Source organism: Myotis myotis, unplaced genomic scaffold (assembly GCF_014108235.1).
Source record: "Myotis myotis isolate mMyoMyo1 unplaced genomic scaffold, mMyoMyo1.p scaffold_m19_p_8, whole genome shotgun sequence".
NCBI lineage: Eukaryota > Metazoa > Chordata > Mammalia > Chiroptera > Vespertilionidae > Myotis > Myotis myotis.
In genome coordinates this window covers 81,811,226-81,838,445 of record NW_023416390.1, presented here as the reverse complement: position 1 = coordinate 81,838,445, position 27,220 = coordinate 81,811,226, and the positions used below count along the sequence as shown (strand labels likewise).

Sequence of the window (27,220 nt, the reverse complement as noted above, 5' to 3'; positions counted from 1 at the left end):
GAGAGAAACATGCCCAGTAAAGCTGGGGTGACATAGGGAAGATACTTGTCTGTCAATCATATTTGGGAACAGGTCATTGGCCAGAATAGGCATGGCCATTTCAAGGGTGTAAAATTTTAGGTATTTAATCCCCTAGGAATGCCCTCTCTTGGGCTCTTGGTTTCTCTTGTGCTCTTGTGTTCTTGGCATGTTGCATTCTCCTGCATTTTCCCACATGGCTCACAGTCATGTGGCCTCCACACACAATGGACTAAGGGACCGCAACTAGCCTGATGCTGAACTGACCCAGCTGCACCATGGGAGGGAAACTCTGGGCACCAGCTTTGCTTTCAACTATACACTTCTTGCAGAACTAAACTAAGGGAAATGGGACTTTGGAAATCCAGGGATATAATTCCACACAAATAAAAATCACTCACTCTCATGAGTGAGTCTCAGAAAATTATTTTTCTTGAAATATGATAAGAACACAAGTCCCAGCCCCAGACCCAGGGGGAAATGGATATCCAAATTTCCCTGGTAACACAAAGACCACTTTGTACACATAAAATTTTGAAAATAGTTGTTTAAATTTTTATAGAACATTATTTTAATAATTTTAGGTAAAATATAAAATTAATCATATAGCACCAAGTGTCAAAGGTTTGCTCTTTAATTTCATACCAAATACTTGTAAACTGCCCAAAATAATTTGAAGCTATGCAAATACAGCACTTATTAAATCAGATATCATTTTAGGCAAGCCAGATATCTATATATATAAAAGTCTAAGTGACTGGCTGGTAGTTTGACATGCACTGACCACCAGAGGGCAGATGCTCAGTGCAGGAGCTGCCAAGCAACAGCAACTTTGCAGATTGCCCTCTCACACTCTGGGACCCCTCGGGGGGATGTCAGACTGCCGATTTCAGCCCGATCCCCACAGGCCAGGCTGAGTGACCTCACCTGCCGTAGGGACCCTGCTCACTCAGCAGACGCCCTTTGAGCCCTAGCTGGAGATTGACCGTGGGAGGCTGGTTTCAAGGCATGTCTGGCCCATCTCACCCAGTCGCGCCCTGCTGGCCACCTTCTAATTAGTTTCCTTTAATGTGCACAAATTCATGCACTAGGATGAATATATGTATATATATATATGAAACCTAAAATGATATATGATTTAATGAGTGAGATATATATATATATATATATATATATATATATATATATATATATATATATTTAGTAGATCATTTAATAATGATGGCTATGTAGAATTAAGAAAGCATAATTAAATATTTAAAATCTATTATCATACATGCAGATTCTGACCCAGCCAGTGTGGCTCAATAGTTGAGCATCCACTCATGCACCAAGAAGTCACCAGTTCAATTTCTGGTCAGGGCAAATGCCAGGATTGGGTGCTTCATCCCCAACAGGGGCTGTCCAGGAAGCAACTGATCGATGTTGATGTTTATCTCTCCTTCATGTTTCAATCCCTCTCTCCCTTCCTCTCTTTCTAAAAATCAATTTAAAAACATTTTAAAAATAAAAATAAATAAATGAATATAGATCCTGCTTTCAATTTCATGCAACTAAATATTTGAAGGAAATGAGATATGGTAAATAATGTTGCTACTTAGATGAGTTGGATTATTGTTTAAATTTAATTTTAAAATACCATCTTGAAATTTTTTAAACTAATTTATTTATAAATTCTTAAAACATAAATCAAGATGGTCAACTTTCTTTTGTAGTCCATGAGTTGACCAGAAAAGGTACAAAAGAGATTTTAACAATTACAGTAATACCGGGCTCAGGGAATTAACTATTAATTTTAGAAATTAATTTTAATCTGTGCTCTGGGAAATGTTCCACATCTTGCTGTACATTAGAGTATCCTAGGAGGTATTAAAAAATATTAACACCCAGGTCTTAGCACTAGGAATTCTGGTGCAATTGGTTCATGATGAGTCTACTTTTAAAAGATTTCTAGATGATTCTAGTGTAGTTTAGTGCTAAAGTAATCTAGTATTTTCACTGAACACTTGATATAATAAGTACAGAATTTAATTTATGCTTATTTGAGACATCATTTAAATATTGATACATAAAAAAGTATAAAATGCAGTCAGACATTAATGAAATGGCAAAGAGAATGTATGTTAAGAGTAGCAGAATATTCCACTCAAAAATGTTCCACAATGGCATATCGGTTATTTTGAGCTAGAGATACGTAAAAAAACAACAAATGCAGGGAGAGGATTTCTCTGAACTCTCATAAAGACAGGTCTTCCAACAAGAACTCAATTGTTATAGATTCCTTCCCCAGGAATTCCATCAATCAGGGAAGACTAACTCTTGTCATAAAAGAGGAGAATAAAAGTTGACAGAAAAAAATTTGCCACAAACTGCATCTCCCATCTATTCTGCTAATGTCCTATTCATCTTTCTTACCAGTCATTTATCTCTCCTAAAAGACCTATATCTCTTCTCTTGTTTCCCTATGAAGATGATAATTTATTTCTGGTTGCTGTGGCTCAGTGGTTGAGCATGGACCCATGAATCAACTAGGAGGTCACAGTTGGACTCCCAGTCAGGGCACATGCCCTTGTTGTGGGCTCTATCCCCAGGAGGAGGTATGCAGGAGGCAGCAGATCAATGATTCTCTTCATCATTGATGTTTCTATTCCTCTCTCTCCCTTTCTCTTTCTGAAATAAATAGAAACACATTTTTTAAAAAACTGGTAATTTAAGCCTGAATTCTAAGCCACCTCAGAGACTGACTCATTTTTCCCTGGGTATCTCCCATGTAAACATGAGGTATAAATGTCAATAAACATATTTTTATTATTCTCTTGTTAATCTGTCTTTTATTACAGGGTATCTTAGCCAATAACTCAAAAGAGTAAAGGGGAAATTATTTTTCATCCCCACATATATCAATTTTTTACTTGTATATTCACCTAGCACCCAGAAGCTTGAGCAAAGCTTCCTCCAAAATAAGGAGATAAGTGAAATAAAATTACCCTTTATAGAGTGAAACCACCAAGAGTGTTTTTGCTCAGTCCTTTTGAGAGATAGAAAAATAGCTGTTGATTAGCAAAATTTAAAAGTAGCAGGCTTAATTGTGCTATCACATCTAAAGAAAGAAGTGGAGCCCAGCTGGTGTGGTTCATGGGTTGAGCCATGAACCAAGAGGTTACTGGTTCAATTTCTGGTCAGTGCATATGCTCAGGTTGTGGGCTCAATCACCTCTCATTGATGTTTCTACCTCTCTATCTCATTCCCTTCCTCTCTATCTAAAAATCAATAAAAACATAAAGAAAGAAGAAAGAGAGAGAAGAAAGAAAGAGAGAGAGAGAGAGAGAGAGAGAGAGAGAGAGAGAGAGAGAGAGAGAGGAAGGAAAGAAGGAAGGAAGGAAGGAAGGAAGGAAGGAAGGAAGGAAGGAAGGAAGGAAGGAAGGAAGGAAGGAAGGAAGGAAGGAAGAAAGGAAGGAAGAAAGAAAGGAAGAAAGAAGAGGGGTGGGGAAATAATTTCTTCCTATCCTTAATTTTTGGCTGAAATGCCTTGTAATAGATATTAATAAGAGAAAAACAAGCACAAGGGTTTTTGTTTGTTTGTTTGTTTTTGTTTTTGTTTTTAACATGTATACCTCATGACTATATGGGAACTAACCAGAGACACTGAGTAATTCTGTGAGAAAGCCCAGGCCACCACCTTAAATACCTTCTTCAATGAAAGAAGATATTGGGAGAGGTTAGTTCTAAGAAGTAACCCAGAAAAGAACCCTAAACAAGGATAGGGCTTGTTATGTAAATTTAAGTCAGTGCCTTCTCCATTGCTAAGAATTTCTTATGGTTTAGAGCAATGATGGCGAACCCTTTGAGCTCGGCGTGTCAGCATTTTGAAAAACCCTAACTTAACTCTGGTGCCCTGTCACATATAGAAATTTTTTGATATTTGCAACCATAGTAAAATAAAGACTTATATTTTTGGTATTTATTTTATATATTTAAATGCCATTTAACAAAGAAAAATCAACCGAAAAAATGAGTTCACGTGTCACCTCTGACACGCGTGTCATAGGTTCGCCATCACTGGTTTAGAGTCATCTTTCTCTTGTTGGTACAGAGAGGGAGACACGAATGGAGATGTTCTTTATAAATGTCAATGTCTCTTATAAAAGAGTAACTTCTACTCTGTCTGTTTTCAGAGTAGAAGGATCTGCTGTTTCTTAAAAACAATCAACTCAAAATTATCTTTGGCTAAAGAGACATAGTCTGGTGTGGCATCTTCTGCTCCTTCTCAGAGGTGTGAGAGGGCACGATGAGTCAAGCAGAGCAAGTAAAGAGCCACTTAGCCCGTAAGAGTGCTGTCCCTAGGAAAGCATTGTTAGGGGATCATCAGAGAGATGAGCAAGGGTGTCACAGCCAAGAGGTTTCAAGTGCTTCCCACCTAGCAATGCTATCCCCACCTTGAGAAATGCATTGTAGACGATCACATCCTAGGTGATAACTTTTCGGGTTCTAATTCCACAAATGCCCTAACAAACTTCCACTGATTATGATTTAGTTGTTTATATATATATATACTTTACCACTTTAAGAAAATAGTTGAGTATTGCAGTCCACAGAACTGTATACCACATATATAAATAATATAAAATAATAAATTGGTGTTATGTTTTTATGTTGGTTTGTGTGTGTGTTTACCTCAGTTTAATATGATTCTTAGAAGTTAATTTTCTTCAGGAACTAAGAAGAATGGTGCCTTCTAAAGAAGGAGCAGATCCTAGAAAAATGCTTCTCAACTGACATGTTCATTCAAAATGCCTGCAAATCTTAATAAAATGTATATTTGAATTCAGTAGATCTGGTGTGGATTCTAGCAAGAATTGGCAAGAAACTCCAGGGCATAGCTATGCTGCTGGTTCACATTTTGAATAGCAAGTCCTTGTAGCATAATCTACACTAAAAAAGGCCTATGTGGTCCTGACACCCTCATGCCGTGATGCCCTCATGCCGTAACGAGCGATCACCAGGAGGCTGCCTGTGCAGTGGGTGCGTGTGGGTGGGTGGGGGCTTGACGCTGCGTGCGGGGCATGGAGGCAGGCCCAGTGGCTCTGTGCAGCGAAGCTGGGAGTCCCGCGGCTTCGCGCGGCACAGAGGAGGGACCCCTGGCTCTGGCCTACCTTTTTGGGGCAATCCATCGAGGAACCCTGGATGGAGGGCCAGGGCCTACCTCTTTGGGGCAATCGATCGATCGCAGGGCTCCCGCACTGTGAGAGGGCACAGACCAGGCTGGGGACACCACCCCCCTGAGTGCACAGATTTTGTGCACCAGGCCTCTAGTATAATAAAGAACAAACCAGAACATCTTCCTACCTTCAGACAACATGCCCTAGACCAGCGGAACTTCAAAAAATATATCAATGCTCTTGAAAACAATTCAATCTGTGGTGATGGGTTGTGGAGCTCTCCATGTGATTCTCAAGTGAAACTAGGGTTGCATATCATTGCTGCTACACAAAGAGTTGTATTTCACTATTTTTAATATGAAAATTTGAGACCAGTGAAGCTAAATACTCTTTAAGACTTAATGATAGTGAAAGCTATTGAACATGATTCTCTCTGTACCATTTAAGAACCTAATCAAACATGCTGCTTTAATTTAATTTACTTCAGAGAAATAACTTCTATTTCAAAACAGCTCACATCTATCAGAAAGATATCAAAACTGGTGGCCATCACATGGACTCTATAGTCAATTAGAGGAAGTTTTTCATTTGATTTAAGTAAAAAAGTCAATAATCAGTATAGGCTGCTTTGTTTCAATTCTGCTGTCTTTTTGTTGGTTACTCAGTGATGAGATTGTTCCATTCATTACAATTATTATGTCAGTTTCATTTGCCACATATTTTCGCATTTCTTATTAAATTTTAACAAATTTATTTTATTTTTATAAAATCTTGCTTACCTATACTAGTAGAGTATTTGTGGAATATTGAAATAAAATTAGAATCTTAGCTGGCTTGGTTCAGTGGATAGAGCATCAGCCTATGGACTGAAGGGTCCTGGGTTCGATTCCAGTCAAGGGCACATGCCCAAGTTACAGGCTCAATCCCCAGTAGGGGGCATGCAAGAGGCAGCCGATCAATGATTCTCTCTCATCATTGATGTTTCTATCTCTCTTTCCCTCTCCCTTCCTCTCTAAAATCAATAAAAATATATATTTAAAAAAATAGAATAAAATTGGATATAAATGCCCAGAAGTTTTGTTTGTTTGTATATTTTTTAAATGCTGGCTGAAGTTTATCCCATCCCTTTCCCTCTAATATACATGCAATAGTTTTAGAATGCATGCATTTATTAATCATTGTTTTCCTTCTGTTTACAGTTTAACATTACAATAAGTAAAAAATAGGTAAGGTTAGTCTAAAATCTACATTATTTGATAGAAAAAAAACATTCTTAGAAACACTATCACTCTATTTCTTAATTAGCTTACATGCTTTCCAAATCTTAAAGATTGAGCTAGAACAAATTATACACAAAACAAAAAATATTGACCAGTTTCTTACAGTTCACTATTTTGGCATTCTGAAGCTCAAAAGTGAAATGTACCTCAGAACTTCTAAGTAAGTTTCATTTCTGCTGGCAAAGTAAATTATAATGGATGGAGTTAGCCAGCTAGCTGGATGATGTAGATGTAGATGTAGATGTAGATGTAGATGTAGATGTAGATGTAGATGTAGATGTAGATGTAGATATAGATGTAGAAATGGATGTAGATGTAGATGTAGATGTCAATGTAGATTCAGATATAGATATAGATACAGATGAAGATATGTAGACCATAAAAAAAATTTATACCAAAAATAAAAAGCAGGAATTGGACATTTAATCAAATATTGCTGAATGTAAAGGAAATAAGTTGATCAAAGATGGTGAATTTCTGGCCCTAGTGCTGCCATATACCCTTTCTTTCCCAGTGATTATGTTTGCCTATAATCAATGATAGTAAATTTATTTCAGGTTCTCCAAACATGTTCTCCTTCCTGAATCTGGCATCTACATCAGACTATACTCCTTGCCCTCTATTTGCTGAATAATGTTTACCATCAGTCCATGCCCCACTATCTTCATGAGGCTGTTTAAACCTTCTGAATATGTTCTAAATTTCCATACTAATGAATGCTCCTACAACTCATTTGGCCTTTGATGCCTGTTCTTGTGTGCAGCAAGTAGAGTGCTGAAATACAGAAGCCCTGAGTCCTTTGTAAGCTGTTGCATATATCATGAGCATTAAAGAGTATAATGATCTCCACTAGATGCACTTCCATGGGGAGGGGGTAAAAAATAGCATAACATTTACTATCTTAAGTACTTTTAAATGCACAGTTCAGTAGCATCAAGTGTCTTCATATTGTTGTGAAACTGATGTCCAGAACGCTTTCATCTTGTGAATATGAAATTCTACGCCCATTAAACAACTGCTCTCCTTTTCCCCCACCCCTTAGGCCCTGCCACCATAATTGTACTCTTTCTCCATGCATGTAACCACTCTAGATGCCTCACATAAAGGGAATCACATAGTATTCATCCCTCTGTGCCTGGCTCATTTCACCAAGTCCAATGTCTTCAAGGTTCATCCATGTTGGAGCATGGGACACGATTTCACTATATGCACATTTTAATGTAGCTAGAGTTCCCATTCTTTTGAAATGACCACTTTCTTCGACATTTTTGTTTTTTCACCAATACCTTTACCGCTAATGAGGGCATTTCATTTATTTGTTTGTCTGCATTTATATTATAGGGATATTGTTCACAAAATATTTTTATTGGTTCCTTGAATATTACTGACAACCAGAGTTAAATACAACAAAGACATGGTGCATTGCAGGTATCTGAAGTGGGGGAGGACATGTACGCCACCGGAAAATTACCAATTATTTTATGGCATGTGTCTCTGGGTTCACTTAGGAATAGCTGAAAATACTCAATATTTAAATCCATGAGCACCAATAATTTGCTTTGTCTAGAATAGTACAAGAGTTCTTTCTTTCATCTCTGTATCCTTATAACATCTGGCCCAGAGACATATTTATATACCTACATGAGGTAGGTATATAAATACCTACATGAGGTAGATTTTATTACTCTAAAAATTATGTTGGATCTGAAATAAACATTATTGCTATAAGAAGTATTGTGCAGAAAATACAGGAGACATAACTATGCATTCGGTCATCCTTCAGATTCTAAGCCATGTTCGTCTTTCCAAAGCTTGCAGTTCCTGCTGTGCCTTAAGCTATCTCTATGACTGCCTCCCTTTGATTATTTATGTCCCAGCCTAAATATCACTTAATCAGAGGGCTCAATCTAATAACATTGGTCTTTCCTGCAGTTAACTTTGATCCATTGATTTTTTTATAAGATTTATTGTCATATGAAAATATTTTTTTATTTATTTTTTTACTATCTTTTCCTCCTCTAGAAGGTAAGCTTCATAAAAACAGAGCTCTTTTATGTCCTGTTGTTATTTTAACACCAGGCACTAGATACTAATAAATAGTTGGTTAACACATTATTGAATGCATATATTTAGTAATTATAATATTATATTCTAAAGAATGATATACATAATTTAGAGTAAATTGAGGAAAGTAATTATACATACAGAAACACACACACAATTTTTCTACTATTTACCTTTCCAAAAATGCTTAATCTATTGGAGTCAATGTATGGTAGTTTCAGTAAAAATCTGCAGTGAAAAAGAAAAAAAAAATGTTATATCTTCTTGAGTTAAATGCACATGGAAATTCATTCGTGGCACACACACAACACAAGTCAAACTAGAAATACTTTTGTGGCTGCAGCTCTATTGATGTATAAAAGCCATGTATTTCAAAATCTTGCCAAAGTGATGGTCGAATAATTTGGGTAGCACCTGGTAGCCTGCTAACAAATGCAGACTATTGGGTCCCCTTGAAGACCCTTGGGCCCCATTTAAGATCCTTGTGCCCCATTACAGACACACTGAAATGACATCTACATTTTAAAAATATTCTTGCCTATTTCTATGTGCAGTTTTAAAGAACCTACTAGATTTCTCAGGTCATTCTTTCATGTCAGTGTGGTAATTGTAACTGTGAAAGCTCAGGAATTGTTAATGAACTAAAGAAATAATAGACATTGTGAATTATGATTAAAAAAAAGAACAGCATAATTAAGATCTTTCATTTTCATAAATCCAAAGTGAATTCTAATTCCACAGAGGAAATATGATAATTATTTTATTGTGGTGCTAAGAAAGAAAGGTACTTGAAAAATGCAATATTCTATGTGCTTAACTTAGAAAATTGTGTAACAACTAAAATACAAATATGTGAGTCAGCACCCACCGCAATATATATCATTTAGCTAGCACTGATCTTTATAGAGAAAACAACAGGAATATGTGCAGCCACTTACTTCACAGCTGTTATTTGGTCCTTTACTTCCACTGAACCTAACCTTCGATGAATCTCCTGCAAAATTTTCAGGCCCTGGAATCCACTTCCTCTGCCATCAAATCGTGCAATGATGATGCTATCTGTGTCGACAAGTACTGAGTCCCAGTCAATATGGAACTTATCTGTAACCAGCTGGCTTCCTGGTTCTTCATCCCTGCAATACCAACATTGGGCCAAAACAAGAGCAATTGCCAACCTGTTAGGAATTTTAATGTTCACCCTTATTAGCTAACAAAAATTATGGAAAAGAGGTATGATGGCTATTAATCTATTAATTCTTGATGATAAACTTGAAGCTTTAAATTCCATTTTCAATTGTAAAATTTTAAATGAAAATTTCTGTGAAAATACAAAATAAGATTTAAAACTGTGCTTGAAAGATTAATTTAACTCATTTTTCAAAAGGGAAAAATGACAAAATAGATGTATATTTTCCATTGGCATTTATACGGAGTGATAATCAAGTTTACATGCAAGCTCATCTTTATTAGGTATCTTCCAGACAGTGTTTCTGAAATGCCTCGAAAATGGTCTATGAGGGCTAATGGTTCTGACAGAGCAGAATCAGTTATAGAATCAATAATAATTTAACAAGAAATGTACAACCCCACACAATGTCAGACTCAAAAAGAAACACTACATTTATATTTCCTTTTTCTTTTCTTTTTTTTGGTGGTTGTTGTGGTGGTGGTGGTTGAATTCTCACTGAGGAGAATTTAAGCAAACAGTGAGGTAAAACTCTTTGTCATTGACAGCAACAACAAAAAACACAGACACATAAGTTTGAAAACTGTGGAAGTTAAAAGTAAACAAGGACTGTTGAATTATAAAGCATGAATCTTCTCTCCAAAGGAAAAAGGTGATAAAAGTTTAAATTTTCATATTCCAACGATATTTATTATTTTATTTTCCAAAATATCAAAAAGTAAACACACACACACACACACACACACACACACACACACACACACCACCAATAACAAATTTTCATAAAATACCACAGGCTATCTAGGTCCAAACCTAAGTTTAGGATGAACACACAGGAAGTGGTCCATGTGATAATTTTGAAGAGCATCAAAAGATGCTCTGAAAAGATTTCCATTTTTAGTTGAACTGCACACCAGAAATTTCCACCCTATTCACTCTCACTCTCCTATAAAGACACTGAAGCCCCTGCCTTCATGTTTATGCAAATGTTTACCTAGAAGCTCCAACACACACGCTAATCCTCATGAACAAGTTCTCAGGTTACCGAACTTGCTAAAGAAACTAACTTCTGGGCAGCAAACGGAACTGAGCAGCTACAGGGGTTGTTTGGGACCCGTGAGTCAAGTAAGAGAGGAAGTAGGGAATAGGGCAAAACCTCAAACAATTGATATTTATAAAATGCTATTTTGGGCTGAATTGTGTCCCCTAAAATGCATGTGTTGATTCTCTAATGTCCTGTATCTTAGAATGTGGTTGTATTTGGAGACTGGGACCTTATAGTGGTGGTTAAGTTGAAATGAGGCCATTAGGATGGGCCCTAATTCAATCTGATTTGTGTTCTTATCAGAAGAGGAAATTAGGACACACTGAGAGACCCTGAGGGCATGTGTGCACACAGGAAAGACCCTGTAAAGAGACAGCAAGAGGGCAGTAATCTGCAAACTAAGGAGAGGGGCCTGAGAAGAAAACAAACTTGCTGTTACCTTGATCTTGGTCTTTGAACCTCCAGAACCATGAGAAAATAAATTTGTTGTTTAAAAATACCCAGTCCGTGATATTTCCTTGTTAGCCCTAGTAAATTAATATAAATGCTTTCTGTGGCCCAAACACTTAGGATCATTACCTTATTTACTATACACTACCAACATTTATTTAACTTTTCTGTGGAGGAAGTTACCTGTACCATAGCTTATTACATGCATTATGATGCCTCCATCATAAATAAAGACTGTGTCATTGAAGTTATTCAACCAGGACCTCCTCATTCACTCCTAAATCCCACTGATAATCCTGTGATCCAAATCAAGATCTGCTTTGTCCTTCCATAGTATTTGCAATCTTAGCTTCTTTTCTTAATTTAATTCTTAATTTTAAAATGTATTTTAATATTGGCAACCTCAGCTCCTGATCAGATTATTGGGAATTCTTCCCGCACATGCCCACATCCCTAAATGAGAAATTTTATAGCCTGGTTCAGAATAAAGTCAGGAATTGTGGTTTTTTTTTCCAGTATCATAGGTGATATTGATATGACTTGCTCACCATTGGAGAGACAGTATGAATCGCTCTGCCTAACAGTTTCTGATACATGGAAAACACAGCAAATGTGTTCTTGTTGAACTAGATCCTTTCAGGGAAAGTAGGCTCAGGTCAAGTTTAAACTGGAAAGACCTGAAAAAGCCTTGAGTTCAAATTCAGAGATTGTATTTTGAAACTTGGGGGCTTATTGAAAATATTAGGGAGTAAAACATGATTCACAAAGGACAAAATACACTGATTAACTTGCCCCTTAAAGCTGAGTACGAAGTTTAGGTCAGTTTATGACAGTTTAGGTCTTAACTTCAAGCTGAACATAGGCAAGATACTAAAATTCTAAGATTCAGTTTCCTTAACTTTAACAATGGTAAAAATTCTCTTTTCTCTCCCTCAAGGAACTTTGCAAATATTAAATGTCCTAATGTATTTGAAAATACCTTATGAAATATAGTAAGCAATATAAAGCATTGTTAGATTCATCAAACAACAGAAAGTGTTATTACTCTTTTGTTGGAAGCCGTTTTTGCTTACGTTGAGCATATTTCTTTACAGATCAAATAAATAACTATACAAAAAATTTTGGCCAGTTATGCAGAAATAAAACTGGGCAATATTGGTAGATAAAAATATTGGGCCATGTCGTGTGACCTATGTCAGAGGGATTTCCATTTTCTATATTGACCAATGATATCTTAACACACAAACATTAAAAAATTAATCAACAGATTTTTTTTGGAGCGATTACCACAGTGTTCTTAATTATTAAGGCAGAATTTTTCAAGTTTAAACACTGGCAGCTGCTCTAAGGTAATGTAAATGTTTTGTTAATCTGAAAGATATTTTTCAGTTTATGTATGATCCATTGCATTGTACACAGCTATTTTAGGAATTCACAGCAATGTTAAGTTTAGACAAAATGTAAGTAGTCAAAAACATTTTATGGCAGGCGAATAAATCATTTTAAAATATAGTTTAAAGTAGGGCACATTCTCAAACTTTTATGATCAACGAATAGCTGCCTATTTTTTAAAACAAAGGCTTTCAATCCTTTAATCATGTTTCCAATGCTCAGGGAAAATAGTACAATTTCACTCTCTTGCTCCTTTCTCTAAATTGCCATTTTTCACTTCAACCAATGACTTTAACATATTTATACGCTGGGTTTGTTTCCCTTTCTTTTTTGGTCCACAATGCAGGCATATCTATTTCAAGGTGAGTTAGGAGAGACCATAGATTATGATGCTAATATTTCCATTATAAGGAATAACCCAGACACTTGCAGGGACAGGGTGAAGATTCTTCATAAAGTGAGAAACGACAAATATTAGGTTCCCCCGCCCCCAAGTAAAGACAAAAATATACTACTTATTAAGTGAGGTAGGGATATCAAGGTAGTTGGTGGTAGACATGACTATAGGGCATGTACTATAGACCAGATCATCCACCATAGATAAATGGGTACATTGGACATGTAGACTTGTGAGCTTCAATTCACCCAGTTCCTTTTTATTTTTCTGAGTGTCTTTCTAAGCTTTTTTTTTTTTTAATATTATTTTACCTTACTCTGGAGACCCACAGAATGGAGGGTGTTTGAAGATTAAGAATAGGAACATGTACCAGTAATTTTGTTGAAAGTTGTGGTGAAAGAACAATTCCACCTGTTTTAAGCATTGGAAAGGTCACAGCAGTATGAAACTTCTATATTGCCTTATATAGGCAGTGAAATTGAATTAAGACTGTAAACTTTTCTTCAAAGTTAAGATTCTCAAGGGCCCAATCCTTGTCTTTTTTGGTACCTTCAACACTGAATGTGTCTGTATGAATAAAGAGTTCAGGATGTGAAATTTAATAAAACATAGAAAGATAGATGAGTAAAATGCACAATATCTAGAAGATCTTCAAAATGACAGAGCAAGCCCCCTTTTGATGACATGAAAAATACCATCTAGACAGAAACTGAATTATGGAGGAAAAATTTGTTCAGACTATATGTTTGGTCAGGTTCACAAAATGCTATTTAATTTCAAGAAAAGAGTGTTGAATTTAGCCTCAGAAGACATAGGTTTAATTTCTGACTTTGTTACCCTTGTGTTGAGTTACCTTGAGCAATGATGTGCTCTTTTTATCTTCATTTATTATCTTCATTAGGAAGTAAATAATATTTTCTAAATAGTTAACCTTTTTGAAAGCCCTTTTCCTAACCAGTAATATTTTGGTGAAAATAAATGGAACAAAAATATTTTCCAAGGAGAGCATGTTTAATGATTGATCTATTACATGGCACTTCACTTTTTTGTTTTTTTGTCCTACATGGAAAATTTTAGAACTGCTCTACTGTTTCATGGGTGAACTTCGAGGATATTATGCTAAGTGAAATAAGCCAGGAAAAGAAGGACAAATACCTTATTATTCCACTTATATTAAGTACTTAGAGTGATCAAATTATAGAGACAAAGAACAGAATGATGGATGCCAGGAGCTTGGGAATGGGAATGGGGAGTTATTGCTTAATAGGGACATATTTTCTGATTGGGAAGATGAAATTCTAGAGATGGATGGTGATGATGGTTGCACAACAATGTGAATGCATTAATGCCACTGAACTAGATACTTCAAAGGGGTTTAGATGGTAAATTTTATGTTTATTTTACCACAACAACAAAAAAAGCTTTAAAAATAAGCACAAAAAATAAAACTGCAGTACTGAGAGTTGCATATTTGTATCCATTGGAGTGTGGAAGGAGGAGACATAAAATTGCTTATAGTCGTCTCAGTTATTTGCTCTTTCTAGGCCTAGAATAGATCAACTTCAGCTTCATCAGTGCTAAATTAGAGTTGAAATCATTGAGGACTGTGTTGCAATTTTATTTCAGATATAATAAACTCAAAGAGTGTGAAAGGGAGGCTGCAGAACATAATGGAGGGCAAGATAAGGGAAAGGATACCTGCCCTGCATGGAGCCACATCACACTAAATTCTTAAGGAAAATCAGTTGTCAACCCTTCTGATATTGTTCCTTAGGACAGATTTCATTTCACAATAGAACATGAGTTTGATATCAGACAGTAGTAGCCTTAAAAATATGTCTTTCCCTAACCGGTTTGGCTCAGTGGATAGAGCGTTGGCCTGCGGACTCAAGGGTCCTGGGTTCGATTCTGGGCAAGCGCATGTACCTTGGTTGCGGGAACATACCCAGTAGGGAGTGTGCAGGAGGCAGCTAATCGATGTTTGTCTCTCATCAATGTTTCTAACTCTCTATTCCTCTCCCTTCCTCTCTGTGAAAAATCAATAAAAAAATATATTTTAAAAAAATCTGTCTTGCTTTAATCTAAAATTTACTTTATATAAATTTATAGGCAGAGAATATTTAGTTGTAACATGTGTACATCTAAAGCCAAATGAAGTTTTTCCTCTTCCAAACAATGTCTACATATTAGCTAAGGGTGCCTTGGGCAAATTCCTTCTCTCTATTTTTCATTTTATTGTCCTAAGATTTTTTTTTCTCATGGATGAATTGTCCTACAATGGCAGAATGAGTTTTCTCATATATTTACTATATCATATGAGGAATAATATTATTTTTCCTCCCAGAGAACTATTTCTTGCCTATATCCATCCTCTTCCATTAGTAATCTAATCTAATAAAAGAGAAACATGCAAATTGACCATACCTTCACTATGCCCCAAGCCATGCCCACCAGCCAATCAGAGCAACTATATGCAAATTAACCCAACCAAGATGGCAGCTGGCAGCCACAGAGCTGGAGCAAGCAGGAGGCTTGGTTGCCCCAGCAATGGAGGAAACCAAGCTTCTCGCCTGCCCTGGCCAGCTGTGGCCTCCACTAAAGGCAGAGTTTCAATTATAGAAGTTTCAATTATAGAAGATAAATAAATCCTAGATACTTGCTTCCTGCCAGCCTCCATTAGGAGCTTGGGTGGCTGGGGGCCATGGCCAGCCTGCAAACAGCCATCAGCTCCTCACCCAGGCTGGCCACACCCTCATGAGGCAAGGGTTCCCGCTGGGGGGCTTGGCAGCATGCAAACAGCCATCAGCCACTCACCCAGGCTGGCTAGGCACCTTAGCAGGGACCCCCACCCTGAAGGGGCTGTGGCCAACCTGAAAATGGCCCTGCAGCCCCTCACCCAGGCTGGCCAGGCACCCCAGTGGGGACCCCCACCCTGAAGGGGTTGTGGCCAGCCTGCAAACAGCCATCAGCCCCTCACCCAGGCTGGCCACACCCTCAAGGGGTGAGGGTCCCTGCTGGGGGTGCTTAACCAGCCTGCAAACAGCCCTCAGCCCCTCACCCAGGCTGGCCAGGCAACCCAGTAGGACCACCACCGTGACCTGGGACACCCTTCAGGGCAAATCAGCCAGCCCCCACCCATGCACCAGGCATATAATAAAAGGGTAATATGCAAATTGACCCTAACAACAGAATGACTGGGAATGACTGGTCATTATGACACACACTGACCACCAGGGGGCAGACGCTCAATGCAGGAGCTACCCCCTGGTGGTCAGTGAGCTCCCACAGGGGGAGCTCTGCTCAGCCAGCAGCCAGACTGCCAGCTGCCAGCACAGTAGTGATGACGGGAGCCTCTTCTGCCTCCTCAGCAGTGCTAAGGATGTCCGACTGCAGCTTAGGCCTGTTCCCCACTAACAAGTGGACATACCCCGAGGGCTCCTGAGCTACCCAAGGGACGTCTGACTGCCAGCTTAGGCCCAATCTCCCGGAGAGCGGGCCTAAGCCAGCAGGTGGACATCCTCGAGGGGTTTCAGGATGCGAGAGGGCACAGGCTGTGCTGAGGGACCCCCGCCCCGGGTGCACAAATTTTTGTGCACCGGGCCTCTAGTCCTATATAATAAAAGGCTAATATGCAAATTGACCGAACGATGGAACAACCGATTGTTATGATGCACACTGACCACCAGGGGGCAGACGCTCAATGCAGGAGGTGCTCCTGGTGGTCAGTGTGCTCCCATAATGATCCCCGAGGGCTCCCAAACTGTGAGAGGGTGCAGGCTTGGCTGAGGGACCCCCCACCCCGAATGCACAAATTTTGTGCACCAAGCCTCTAATATTATTAATATAATCTGCAAATTCCTGATCCGTGGTTTGTTTAAAGTATAATTTTTGGCTGATTTACTTTTCTTCTGAGTTATAATTAGGGAAGTGTGTGTTATGGTCAAGGTTATTGATGCCTTTACCCAGACCATATCTTAGAGTTCCTAAGCCTGTGTTTCTAGTGGTGATTTTGATGAGACCTACCTGATAATACATAAAAAAGTGTGCTTATTGACTAAATTCTCAAATTGTATTACTCTCCATCACCTTTGTTCTATATATATGCATTCAGAGATCTTATCCATGTTAAACTTACTAGAAAAATTGCCTTTGTTAATGACCTGAACTTTATAGGTATGTAGGAGTGTCATTGTGGACAGGGCACAGGTTTTATACATTAATAAAATCAAACTGAGTTAAGCCCAGGACCAGTGGCTTTAAACAAGTCACTTCTCTATGCCTAAGTTTGCTTATCTTTACTGCTTAGGGTAATAACAATAGTGTCCACCTAGCAGAGTTATAGCAACTATTAAGTGAAATTATATATATATATATATATATATATATATATATATATATATATATATATATATATATATATAATCAGAAGAGAACCAATAGAAAGGTATCACAGGAATATCTCCCAGACAGAAATTGTGCAATAAAATGGAAGGAAGCACCAATCTTCTAATCAGCTCTGCTGTCAAAAGTCCTACTATATTAATTCCTATCCATTGGCATATATAGATAGAGATTAGAGATAGAGATAGAGATAGAGATAGAGATAGAGATAGAGATAGAGATAGATATATTAGAGGCCCGATGCACAAAATTCATACGAAATTCATGCAAGGGGCTCAGCCCCCAATGCCAGTGCTGCCACCTCTGCCTTGGCCCCCACTGGCTTTGTCTGGTCTAATTAGTATATTATGCTTTTATTATTAAAGATTATATATATATATATATCACTTAGCAAGTATTTGGTTCTTGGTAGTTATTAAATATTATTAACCCAGTTCTGGTTAATGCTATGGAACTTGATCTTTGCATCTTCCATTCTTCTCATAGAAGCTGAGCTCCCAAATTTGGCCATCCTAGGCAACTTTGCATTTATAATTCTTGAGCCTTTATGTAACAACTAGAGGCCTGGTTCATGAAAATTCATGCACCGGAGGGGGGTTCCCTCAGCTCGGCCTGCCCACTCTCACAGTCTGGGAGCCCTCAGGGGCAGGAGGTGACCCGGCAATCAGGGGAAGGCAATGCCCTCATCACACCTCTGCTGCTGCCACTGCCGGTAGTGCAAGCCTTGGCCAGCCCTGGTTACCTGAGCCAGCCACCATCCGAGGCTTGCCTGCACCTCTGGTAGCTGGGGGGCTGAGGGGACTGGGGGACTTCTGGAGTCAGGCGCGTGGTGGGGATGAGGGGACTGGGCACTGCCATCTTGTGGCTGTGGGCACCACCATCTTTGAGGGTCGGGCAGTCAATTAGCATATTCCCCCCTTATTGGCTGTGGGCGTCGCCATCTTTGCAATGGTGTGAGGGTCAATTAGCATATTTTCTCTTTATTAGATAGGATACACAAGTTTTTCTAGCTTGGTTTAGTCTAAATGAAGAAAATTTAAATTGCATTAAATGTTTCTATTTTTCAAAGTGAGTGGGTCTTCAAGTTAATTTAGAATAAAAAGATGTATGTATGTATTCCTTGTTTTTTGTTTGTGTATTTGATTTCTTTACACACACAATCATGTGTGTTTGTGTATTTGTGCATAATTTATGTGACTCAGTATCTGTAAGTTCTTTATTCTCCTGTTCCCACAGATATATACTTATCTCAGCTTCATAAAAACAAAATAATTGTATCCTAAAACACTTCTCTAGATTATAGAATTTGTGACAGAATTTGGGCCTTCTTTTTGAGGCATTATTGTTTTTACATGTTTTCTTTATATGCAAAAAGCTGCTTAGACAATAAATGTAATGATTTTTTTTCTTGACCAGAACTTGGATTTCTGAATTTGGGAAGGTATTTTGCATTAATACAACTGAATATTTTTTTCATCCTTCCCCTACTCTTCTTATTTCTCCCCTTTTCTCCTTCTACTTGTGATAGAATAGCCTTCTTCATATCAGAGTCAATTTCTGTCTACTAAGGCATTCTTCTTTGTCTTTGCTCTTTTTTGGTTTCTCTTGACTAGAAGTCAGATATTAACTCCTGAGCATGATATAAAAACTGCATAACCACTACCATTAGATGAATGAAGAAAAGCAGAAGCTAGTTACTTAAAGCAAGTTATTTAGATTGTCATAGGAAGCCAAAAAAAAATGAAAAGCTTAGCAGAACACAGATTGAACAGCATGGGTATTAATGAGCCAGTTATAAAACTCAAAAATGGACTGTTAGTATTAGCCACACAAAATTAACCTCAGATACACATTTTTGCACATGAAAACAGCAGAAGAGAACCAATAGAAAGGGACCATAGGAAATTGTGCAAAAAAATAGGAGGAAGCGCCAATCTTCAAATCATCTCTGCTGTCAAAGTCCTACTACATTAATTCCTATACATTGGCAATTTCAATTTAGAATCATTTCTAACAGAGTGAATGAGGAAGTAGAAATAGAAGAGGGTTTGATGATCTTTGCTTTCAGTTGCTGAGAATAGCTATGAAAACAGACAGTATTGGGTAATGGAAAGGGCAGAACTTTTTAATCCAAAAAAATAATAATAGAGGTATGCATAAGATTATGCATAAACACACCTTCAAGTATGAATATAACTTTTCCAGTTGGGAAAGGAAATCAAAGACACTGGAAGACTGTGTAAAAAACACAGAGGAATGCTTGAGAATCCTGTATTTCCCAAAATAAAGCAGTTTTAAAAAAATATCTGGAACACTAACTCTCTCTTTAGGGACTGGGTAAAGAAAGATGACGATGAAGAGAGAAGTAGGAAATGGATAAAGACTTTTTATGCTGTGCTAGGAATGTGAATGTCTAACCACTGGAGGAAAAAGTGAGAGGATTTTAGCTAGAAGAGCCACATTTTTAGATACAAATCTCATGAAATTTAACCTAGGAGCAGAGTGAAAAGGCAACTCAAAAATAGAGTATAGAGCACAACACTAAAAAATGGGGAAAGGGACAGGGAAAAAGTGATTGAGCGCAAGGTGGCAGATTAGAATCCTCTAGATGTGATGTCTGCCTCGAATGGGCTTGAAAAGGAAGAGCGTTGACTCTTGAACAACCCCATGGGTTTAAAGATGAAGTCAAGATATTATGATCTCGTGAGCATAATGCTATTCACAACTTTTGACAATTCCCATATCATTTGTTGAAAAGACAGTGTGTGTATGAAACATGTATTGACGTTATCTTGACTGTTGGAGATGAGTAGCTATATAACTTCAATCAGTACAAATGTTTAAAAAATGGTACAAAAAAGATGACAAATAGCTCTTCTCTTTCATCAAGATGACCAAGTTGTAGAATTCTGATATGTATACCATTGATTGAGTGATGAAAATATTTAGAGAAAAATGAATGATGATCTCCAGCTAGAACTGTAATAGCACCCATGTCTATCTGGTTTTTGGACATCATCCACTTAGTCACTTAACACATATGTGTGGAGTGACTCTTATTACAAAAGCTAGTTGCTATAAAAATACACAAATAAGTTAGGCACTGTTTAATATATAGATTACATAAAATGAATATTTTAGCATTTCAATTTTCTTAAGATATGAAATATTTCAGCCCTAACCGGTTTGGCTCAGTGGATAGAGTGTCAGCCTGTGGACTGAAGGGTCCCAGGTTCGATTCTGGTCAAGGGTATGTTCCTTGGTTGAAGGCACATACCCAATAGGGGGTGTGCAGGAGGCAGCTGATTGATGTTTATCTCTCATTGATGTTTCTAACTCCCTATCCTTCTCTGTTTCTCTCTCTGTAAAAAATCAATAAAATATATTTTAAAAGAAGATATGAAATATTCCATAAGCCAATCTATCAATTAATTTTCTAAATACTAACATCTAAACTGCAGATTTTCCTTCAGAAACATTGGTCCAAAATCTAGTGGGAGTCAGAAATTCTTTAATTAACATATAAAACCATCCTCACAAATGGAAAAGGGACAATATGATTTGGTTTAAGATAGATGGAGAGTCTGCTGACATAAAACTATATACTTGTATATGGACGCTTGGATTAACTATTGTAAGATAGACTGATGAGGAGAGGGAAAGAGAGCTTCAGTAAGATAAGACTTGCTGGATATCCATGAATTCATTAGAATTTCAAGAGACATGGGTTTAAGGACAGGGAACCAAGTCATGGGGTCAGATAGAGTGTGCTTCATCCCATACATTAACTTGAACAGTCACTGCCTCCCTGAGTTAGACCTTATCAAGTGTGGTGTAGAGAAGTTGAACATTAAAAGAGCAGGAAATGGAAAAAGATGGTGATTTCTTAGCACTGAATGAAACTTCTAGTTTGACAGCACTTCTCTCCATGGACCGCAAACAAAGCAACACACAACCCTTCATCTTTAATAACAGTGCATCTGTCTGGATTGCTTTCTACCAGGGTCTTGGCATTCAGATTCATGCTTATGTATTTATCAAATAAGCACTGTAATTGTAGGTTATTCCACATAATCTCCAGTCCTGCACAATTAAGAAAATTATAAGTTTGTCAGTACATTTTAAAAGGATTCTTTCTCCTATGTGTGCTTAGAGATAAACTTAAATCTAAAAAACTATTACAGATTTCAAGATTCTTGTCATTTTTTAATGTCTCTCTACAGACATTAGTATAGCTTCCTACACATAAAAGCAACATGGTACATGTGCATTACATTAAATTACAAATGCATTAGTAGAAAATAAGAACATAAACAATAACAGTTCAAAGTGATAAATGCTGAAATTAATATAGATGTATGTCCATTCCATATGTATAGGTGTATAAAGGTGAATATGGACTCCTGGGTCCCTAAAGACTGCCTATGATGTTAAACAGAGAAACTAGAGAAATATGTTTAGGCATCTGGAAAGAGAACAGAATTAGGAAAGGAAAAGGGAGTCATGACCTCATAGAAACCACTGAAAATCGAGGCCATTCAGATATATTTGTAGTGACAAAGCTTCTTAGATTTTCTATTACAGTAAAATATCCTGTGCCTTTGATTCACCAGCCCTTTCAATACCATGAAATTAGATTTGGGTTTTAGATAATATGGACACAAAGAAGCATTCAGAGGACCATTTCTTCTGAGGTTCAATAATGAATATCTAATAGAAAAGAACCTGCTAATTGCCAGTGGTCACTTTCTTCAAGGCCCATCATCCTCCCAGCTACTCAGGCATTTGCTGTGACCTGTCTCCTACTCATGTATTTATCACAGAATTTCCTGGTTGTAAACCCATCTGTGTATGCGACATAAGAGGCTCATTCTGTTGAGAACTTGATGCACTGCACAGAATAGCAATCAAGTTGTGATGCCAAAATCATATAATCATCTCTTAGTCTCATTTAAATAATAGTCACTTTATCTATTATTCCTCACTAATTGCCCATTTAAGGAAAAAAAAATCATCAATTATCATTATCTTCTTTTGAAGAGTGGGAAATCCACTTGTCACTGAAAACAGGATTTAACCTTAAGGAAAAACAATGCCTCTAAATTATAGACAATCTAACAAACAATTACAAAACACTTCACACTTAAGCCATCTTTACACATATAAGCTTCCAAGTATAAATATTTTAGTCATGATCATGCAGCTTAAGACAATAGATCATTTCTTAAATGAAAAATTTAAAAAGTCTTCAGTTTAGTTTTATAAGTCATATTCCACTAAACTTCTGAGAATTTACATCTGAAAACTAAGCTGTTTGAATAAAGTAAATTAATATTTAGTATAATCAGCTTATAAAAACTAATAAATGATACTCACTTTCATTCTTTTCTTCATCAACCAAAAAGTTACAAAGTAAATTCTATGGGCCTTGGCTAGATTACTTTATCGACTTTAGTAATGAATGTCTATTAAATAACTTTATGGATGCTAAACTATATATGTTATAGTGATAATATTAAATATTAAAAATACTACTAATAGCCCTAACTGATACTACTCAGTGGTTAAAGTTGTGGGTTTGCTTCCCAGCACAGTCCAGGGCGTGTGTGGGAGGCAACCAATCAATGTGTCTCTCTCACATCAAAGTTTTTCTCTCTCTCTCCCTCTCTCACACTCTTTCTAAAAATCAGTAAAATATATATATATATATTTATTATCAGGTGAGGATTATAAAAAAAGGTAAAAAGTACTACTTCTACTAATAACTATGATTATGGTTATGATTTATTGAACCCTAAGTACAAATGTTCATGCTCTACCAAACACATGTGGATATAAATTATGCCATGTCATTATCTCCCGTTTATCTATAAAGGAACAGAAACTTAGGAAGATTAAGCAATATATTGGTAAATGAGTTAGGGTTTGAACCTTAGCCAGTGCCTTTACTCTACCAGCCTGCCTCTAAAAAAGACCTGATTATCCCTTCCTAACAAGAGAAACTGAGTCTTGTGCTAGTCCTCACATTCCTCTTATGAACTAAAAATCACCCACAGCAAAGCCCAAACCTGATGCCAGGACCATCCAGCTGTCTTCTCTGACTCTAGTTACAGAGAATCTGTAGCTCTTGTCTACTTATCTCCCAAAGGACTCATCCTTTAAGCAAGGATGCCTAGAGAAACCATATTTCCCACTGAATGAAAAGGACAATCCCTTTTCCCAAAGGCAAATAGGACTGAAACAGAGGGTGAGGTTGAATCTTTTCCACTTTTTGTTCCATTTTTATGCCTTAAATATTTCCCTCAATCTGTCACACATGTAGTTCAAGTAGGGACTGAAAACAGAAAGGTGAAATGAAGAAGCAAAATAAAAAGTTAACATAAAAAAAGAGCTCATAAGAACTTCCCCAGAGAGACTCAAGACCCTTTTGGCTATTTGTGACAAAGGAGAAAGGTCTGGGCATAAAAAATGAATTGAGGCCAAAGCGCTATAGTTAGGAATAAACACTGGGCCAAGTGAAAATACTAAGTATTTTATTTTCTGTATTATTTGGCTTATTAAAATGAAGTGAAAAATTGCTTCTAATTATTAAAATACCTAAATAAAATCAATACAGTCTATATTAAATAATGAATTATAATCACATTAATTATAATAACCATGTGTGCTAGGACTTCATATGATGTATTTCACTTAATCCAAAAGCAGCCTGAAGACACAGGCTCTATTGCAATGTTTGCTTACATTTGGAGAAACTGATCCTTATAAGAAGTTAAGTAATGTGCTCAAGGACATACAGCTAGCAATGACTAAAGTGGAATTGGAAGCCAGGCAGTTTGATTCTGCAGACTCAATACTATCCTTGCATCTAGTAGTCATAACAAGTAATGTTATTGTCATTTCTATCATTGCTACTGAGCCTCTGATATAACTCTAGACTGCCATAGCAATATGCTGGCTGGGTTTTTAATAAGGAAAATAGCATAACTCTCAGGAATACAATGCTACATCAATATCAAATTCATGAACCATTATCTGCTAAGGGCCTCTGTGCCCAATATCACACAGCCACAATATAATCTCACAGAAAGCATGGATTAATTTAATTCTAGAGTCAATTCCATGTTGAGATGCCTAATATTCAAGTTTTCTGAGCATGAGAACTACTTCCTGCTGGCCAAGCATCCAGGAAGGAAAACTGATAGGAGTGATATAAGCGTAACCAATGTTTCAGCAATGAAAAGAAACGTTTCCTCCATATTACATAAACACCCGATTAACAACATAGGGCATGATGTTGCAACATGGATGTGCCTTAAGGATGTTATGCTATGTGAACCAGTCACCGAAGAGCAAGAACAGCATGATTCCTCTTACAAGGGGTACCTAGTGTAGTCAAACTCATAGAAGCAGACAGTAGACTGGTGGCTGCCAGCGGTTGGGTGGAGGGGAAATGGGAGTTGCTCTATGGGTAGCTGGTATCAGTCATGCAAACCAAATACGTTCTACATCTGCTGTGAAACACTGCACCTATAGCTAATGATACTGTACTGTGAGCGCAAACATTTAACAAGGTAGATCTCACATTAAGTGTTCATACCACAATTAAAAAAAAATGCTTTTGTGAAGTGAGCATAGCTTTGATATGACAAATAAATCCCCGAGAAAGAAATTTATACACCCATCAATATCATTTAAATAATATATATATATATATATATATATATATATATATATATATATACTTTGGTTTATGTCTGGTTGAGCAATTGTTAAGCAGACATAAACCAAATCATATCCTTTCACTATACCCAATAGTAACATTCAGTCCCATTTGGAATGAAAGAAGGACAAAGCAATTACACATCCCTCCTTACTATTAATGTCTGTGTCTTTGAGGCACTCATACAACTGACAGCTCCCCAGTTAACTACACTTCTTCTGGGTTATTTTGTTTGTTTGTTTTAATCAGAATGCTGTCATGTGAGGCTTAAGAAAAAATATAAAATCTTTAGATTCCTTTTTTTTTTCAAAAACAAATAAAATACTTACATTATTAACAGAAGAGCATACTTGTTTCGGTCCGTAAAGTCTTTGGGAAAGGACAACTGTAAAGGAAGTTCTTTTAAAGAAAGAGCAAAATATTAAAGATGTAGAGTCATTTATAAGTAAAACTATAAGATGCAGAGAAAGTTGTTCTTAAATAACATAGCATGCACAGAACTTTACCATAGTCATCAATATGAATCGTTTTAACTTCTGACTTCACTATCTTCTTCAGGATAGCTTCCTTTAGCATGGAATTGCTTTCCAATATAAAATATTCTACAAATCAAAAAGGAAGTACAAATTACTAACTGCTGTGTGTTGATCAAGAATCAGTGCAACACAACAAATAATTATCCAGCTGTTAACACTTGGCAGCATGAGCTAAGCAGTGATGAAATGCTCATACTTTCTCTTCTGGAAACTACACCAGTTTTTTCACTGAATTCCAGTGACATTTTCTCCAGTTGCCCCTATACTTGGAATTAGCATTTGCATTTTCAAAATGCAAATCTGATCATGTTCCTACTCTGCTTATTATATTTAAAAAGAATACAAAATTATCAAGCACCCAATGCGATGAAATTCAGAAATCCAGAATTCCAATTCAAAATTCCCAAGCATGCAAAATATCAGAAAAATACCACACATGATGCGTTCCAAATTTAATCAATAGAAATGACCTAGGAATGACACAAATGATATAATGGATAAATAATTATATTTAAACAGACATTGTAATTATATTTTATGTGTTTAATAAGATAAGAAAAAGTATGAAGCTGTTAAGGAAAAATATGAAAGAAATTTAAAGAGAAGGATACAAGTTAAATTTAAAAAAAAATTTAAAAAGCAAAATCTGAGATATGTGAAAACTATGAGATCTAATGAAACAATACTGGGTGAGATTAATAACATATTAGATACTTCAGAAAAATTTAATGAATCTGACAATGTAGCAAGAGAGCATCTATATATATGAAAGGCTAATATGCTAAGCGTCCCACCGTCCCGGTAATGATGTCATATAGCAACGCCCGGCTTCCTCTCCCTAGTGACTAGCCTCCTTGCAGTTTCTTCAGCCCAGGAACATGACTTGCTTTATAGCCAGGTGGAAACATTTACACTTTAACCAAATGTCTGTGAAGCATTTTCCCTTGCCTCATCTCATTTGATCCTCACAGAAGTCTTGGAGTAGGTAGATAGGAGACTCGGTGGAATCCTATTTTCTTTTCATTAGCCAGGAAACAGAGATTTAGAAAGCTTAGAAACTTGACCTGACTGAAAAGAAGTAAGAAATGGTGGACCTTGAAAATGACTTCAGGTTTTCTCACTGCCCAAAATATAGTCAAACACTGCTGCAGTTAAATATTTTACCCTTTGTTCTCCCTGCATGATCTACAATAATAATCTGCTTCGTGCTGATATTTGCTGCTGTGTTGCTGACAATTACCTGAAAGAGAAGTTGGGGTGTTTCACAGGGCTGGAAAAAGTTTAGCTACATTAGAAAGCAGGTCTAATTAAGCAAGTTTATTCCATATGTATAAAAGACTAAGTTGGCTTGCACATGGGTGACACAAATAAAGCCCTCACTGGCACTAATCACACTGGTGTGTTTCTATCTGTCATTGTCCATCGTGAATTTGGCTGACATTTCTATTATAGAGAAAGGGTGAATGGCGATATTAAAATATTTCTTCTAATTAATTTCCTTTTAATGTGCATGAATTTGTGTACTGGGCCACTAATATAAAAATGAAAAAAAGAGAGAGGAACAATCAT

At 37.0% G+C, this 27,220-nt stretch overlaps 1 protein-coding gene across 1 annotated transcript in view; it reads right to left on the bottom strand.

Moving 5' to 3' along the window:
• Positions 1-27,220, bottom strand: part of DPP10 (dipeptidyl peptidase like 10) — a 656,594-nt gene that overhangs the window by 12,032 nt on the left and 617,342 nt on the right. The window contains exons 18-21 of the mRNA XM_036320739.1: positions 25,622-25,717; positions 25,445-25,514; positions 9,460-9,654; positions 8,695-8,749 (exon numbers count right to left, since the gene is read on the bottom strand). Of these exons, the coding sequence (XP_036176632.1) occupies positions 8,695-8,749; positions 9,460-9,654; positions 25,445-25,514; positions 25,622-25,717 (416 nt within the window). The remainder of the gene's footprint in view (positions 1-8,694; positions 8,750-9,459; positions 9,655-25,444; positions 25,515-25,621; positions 25,718-27,220) is intronic.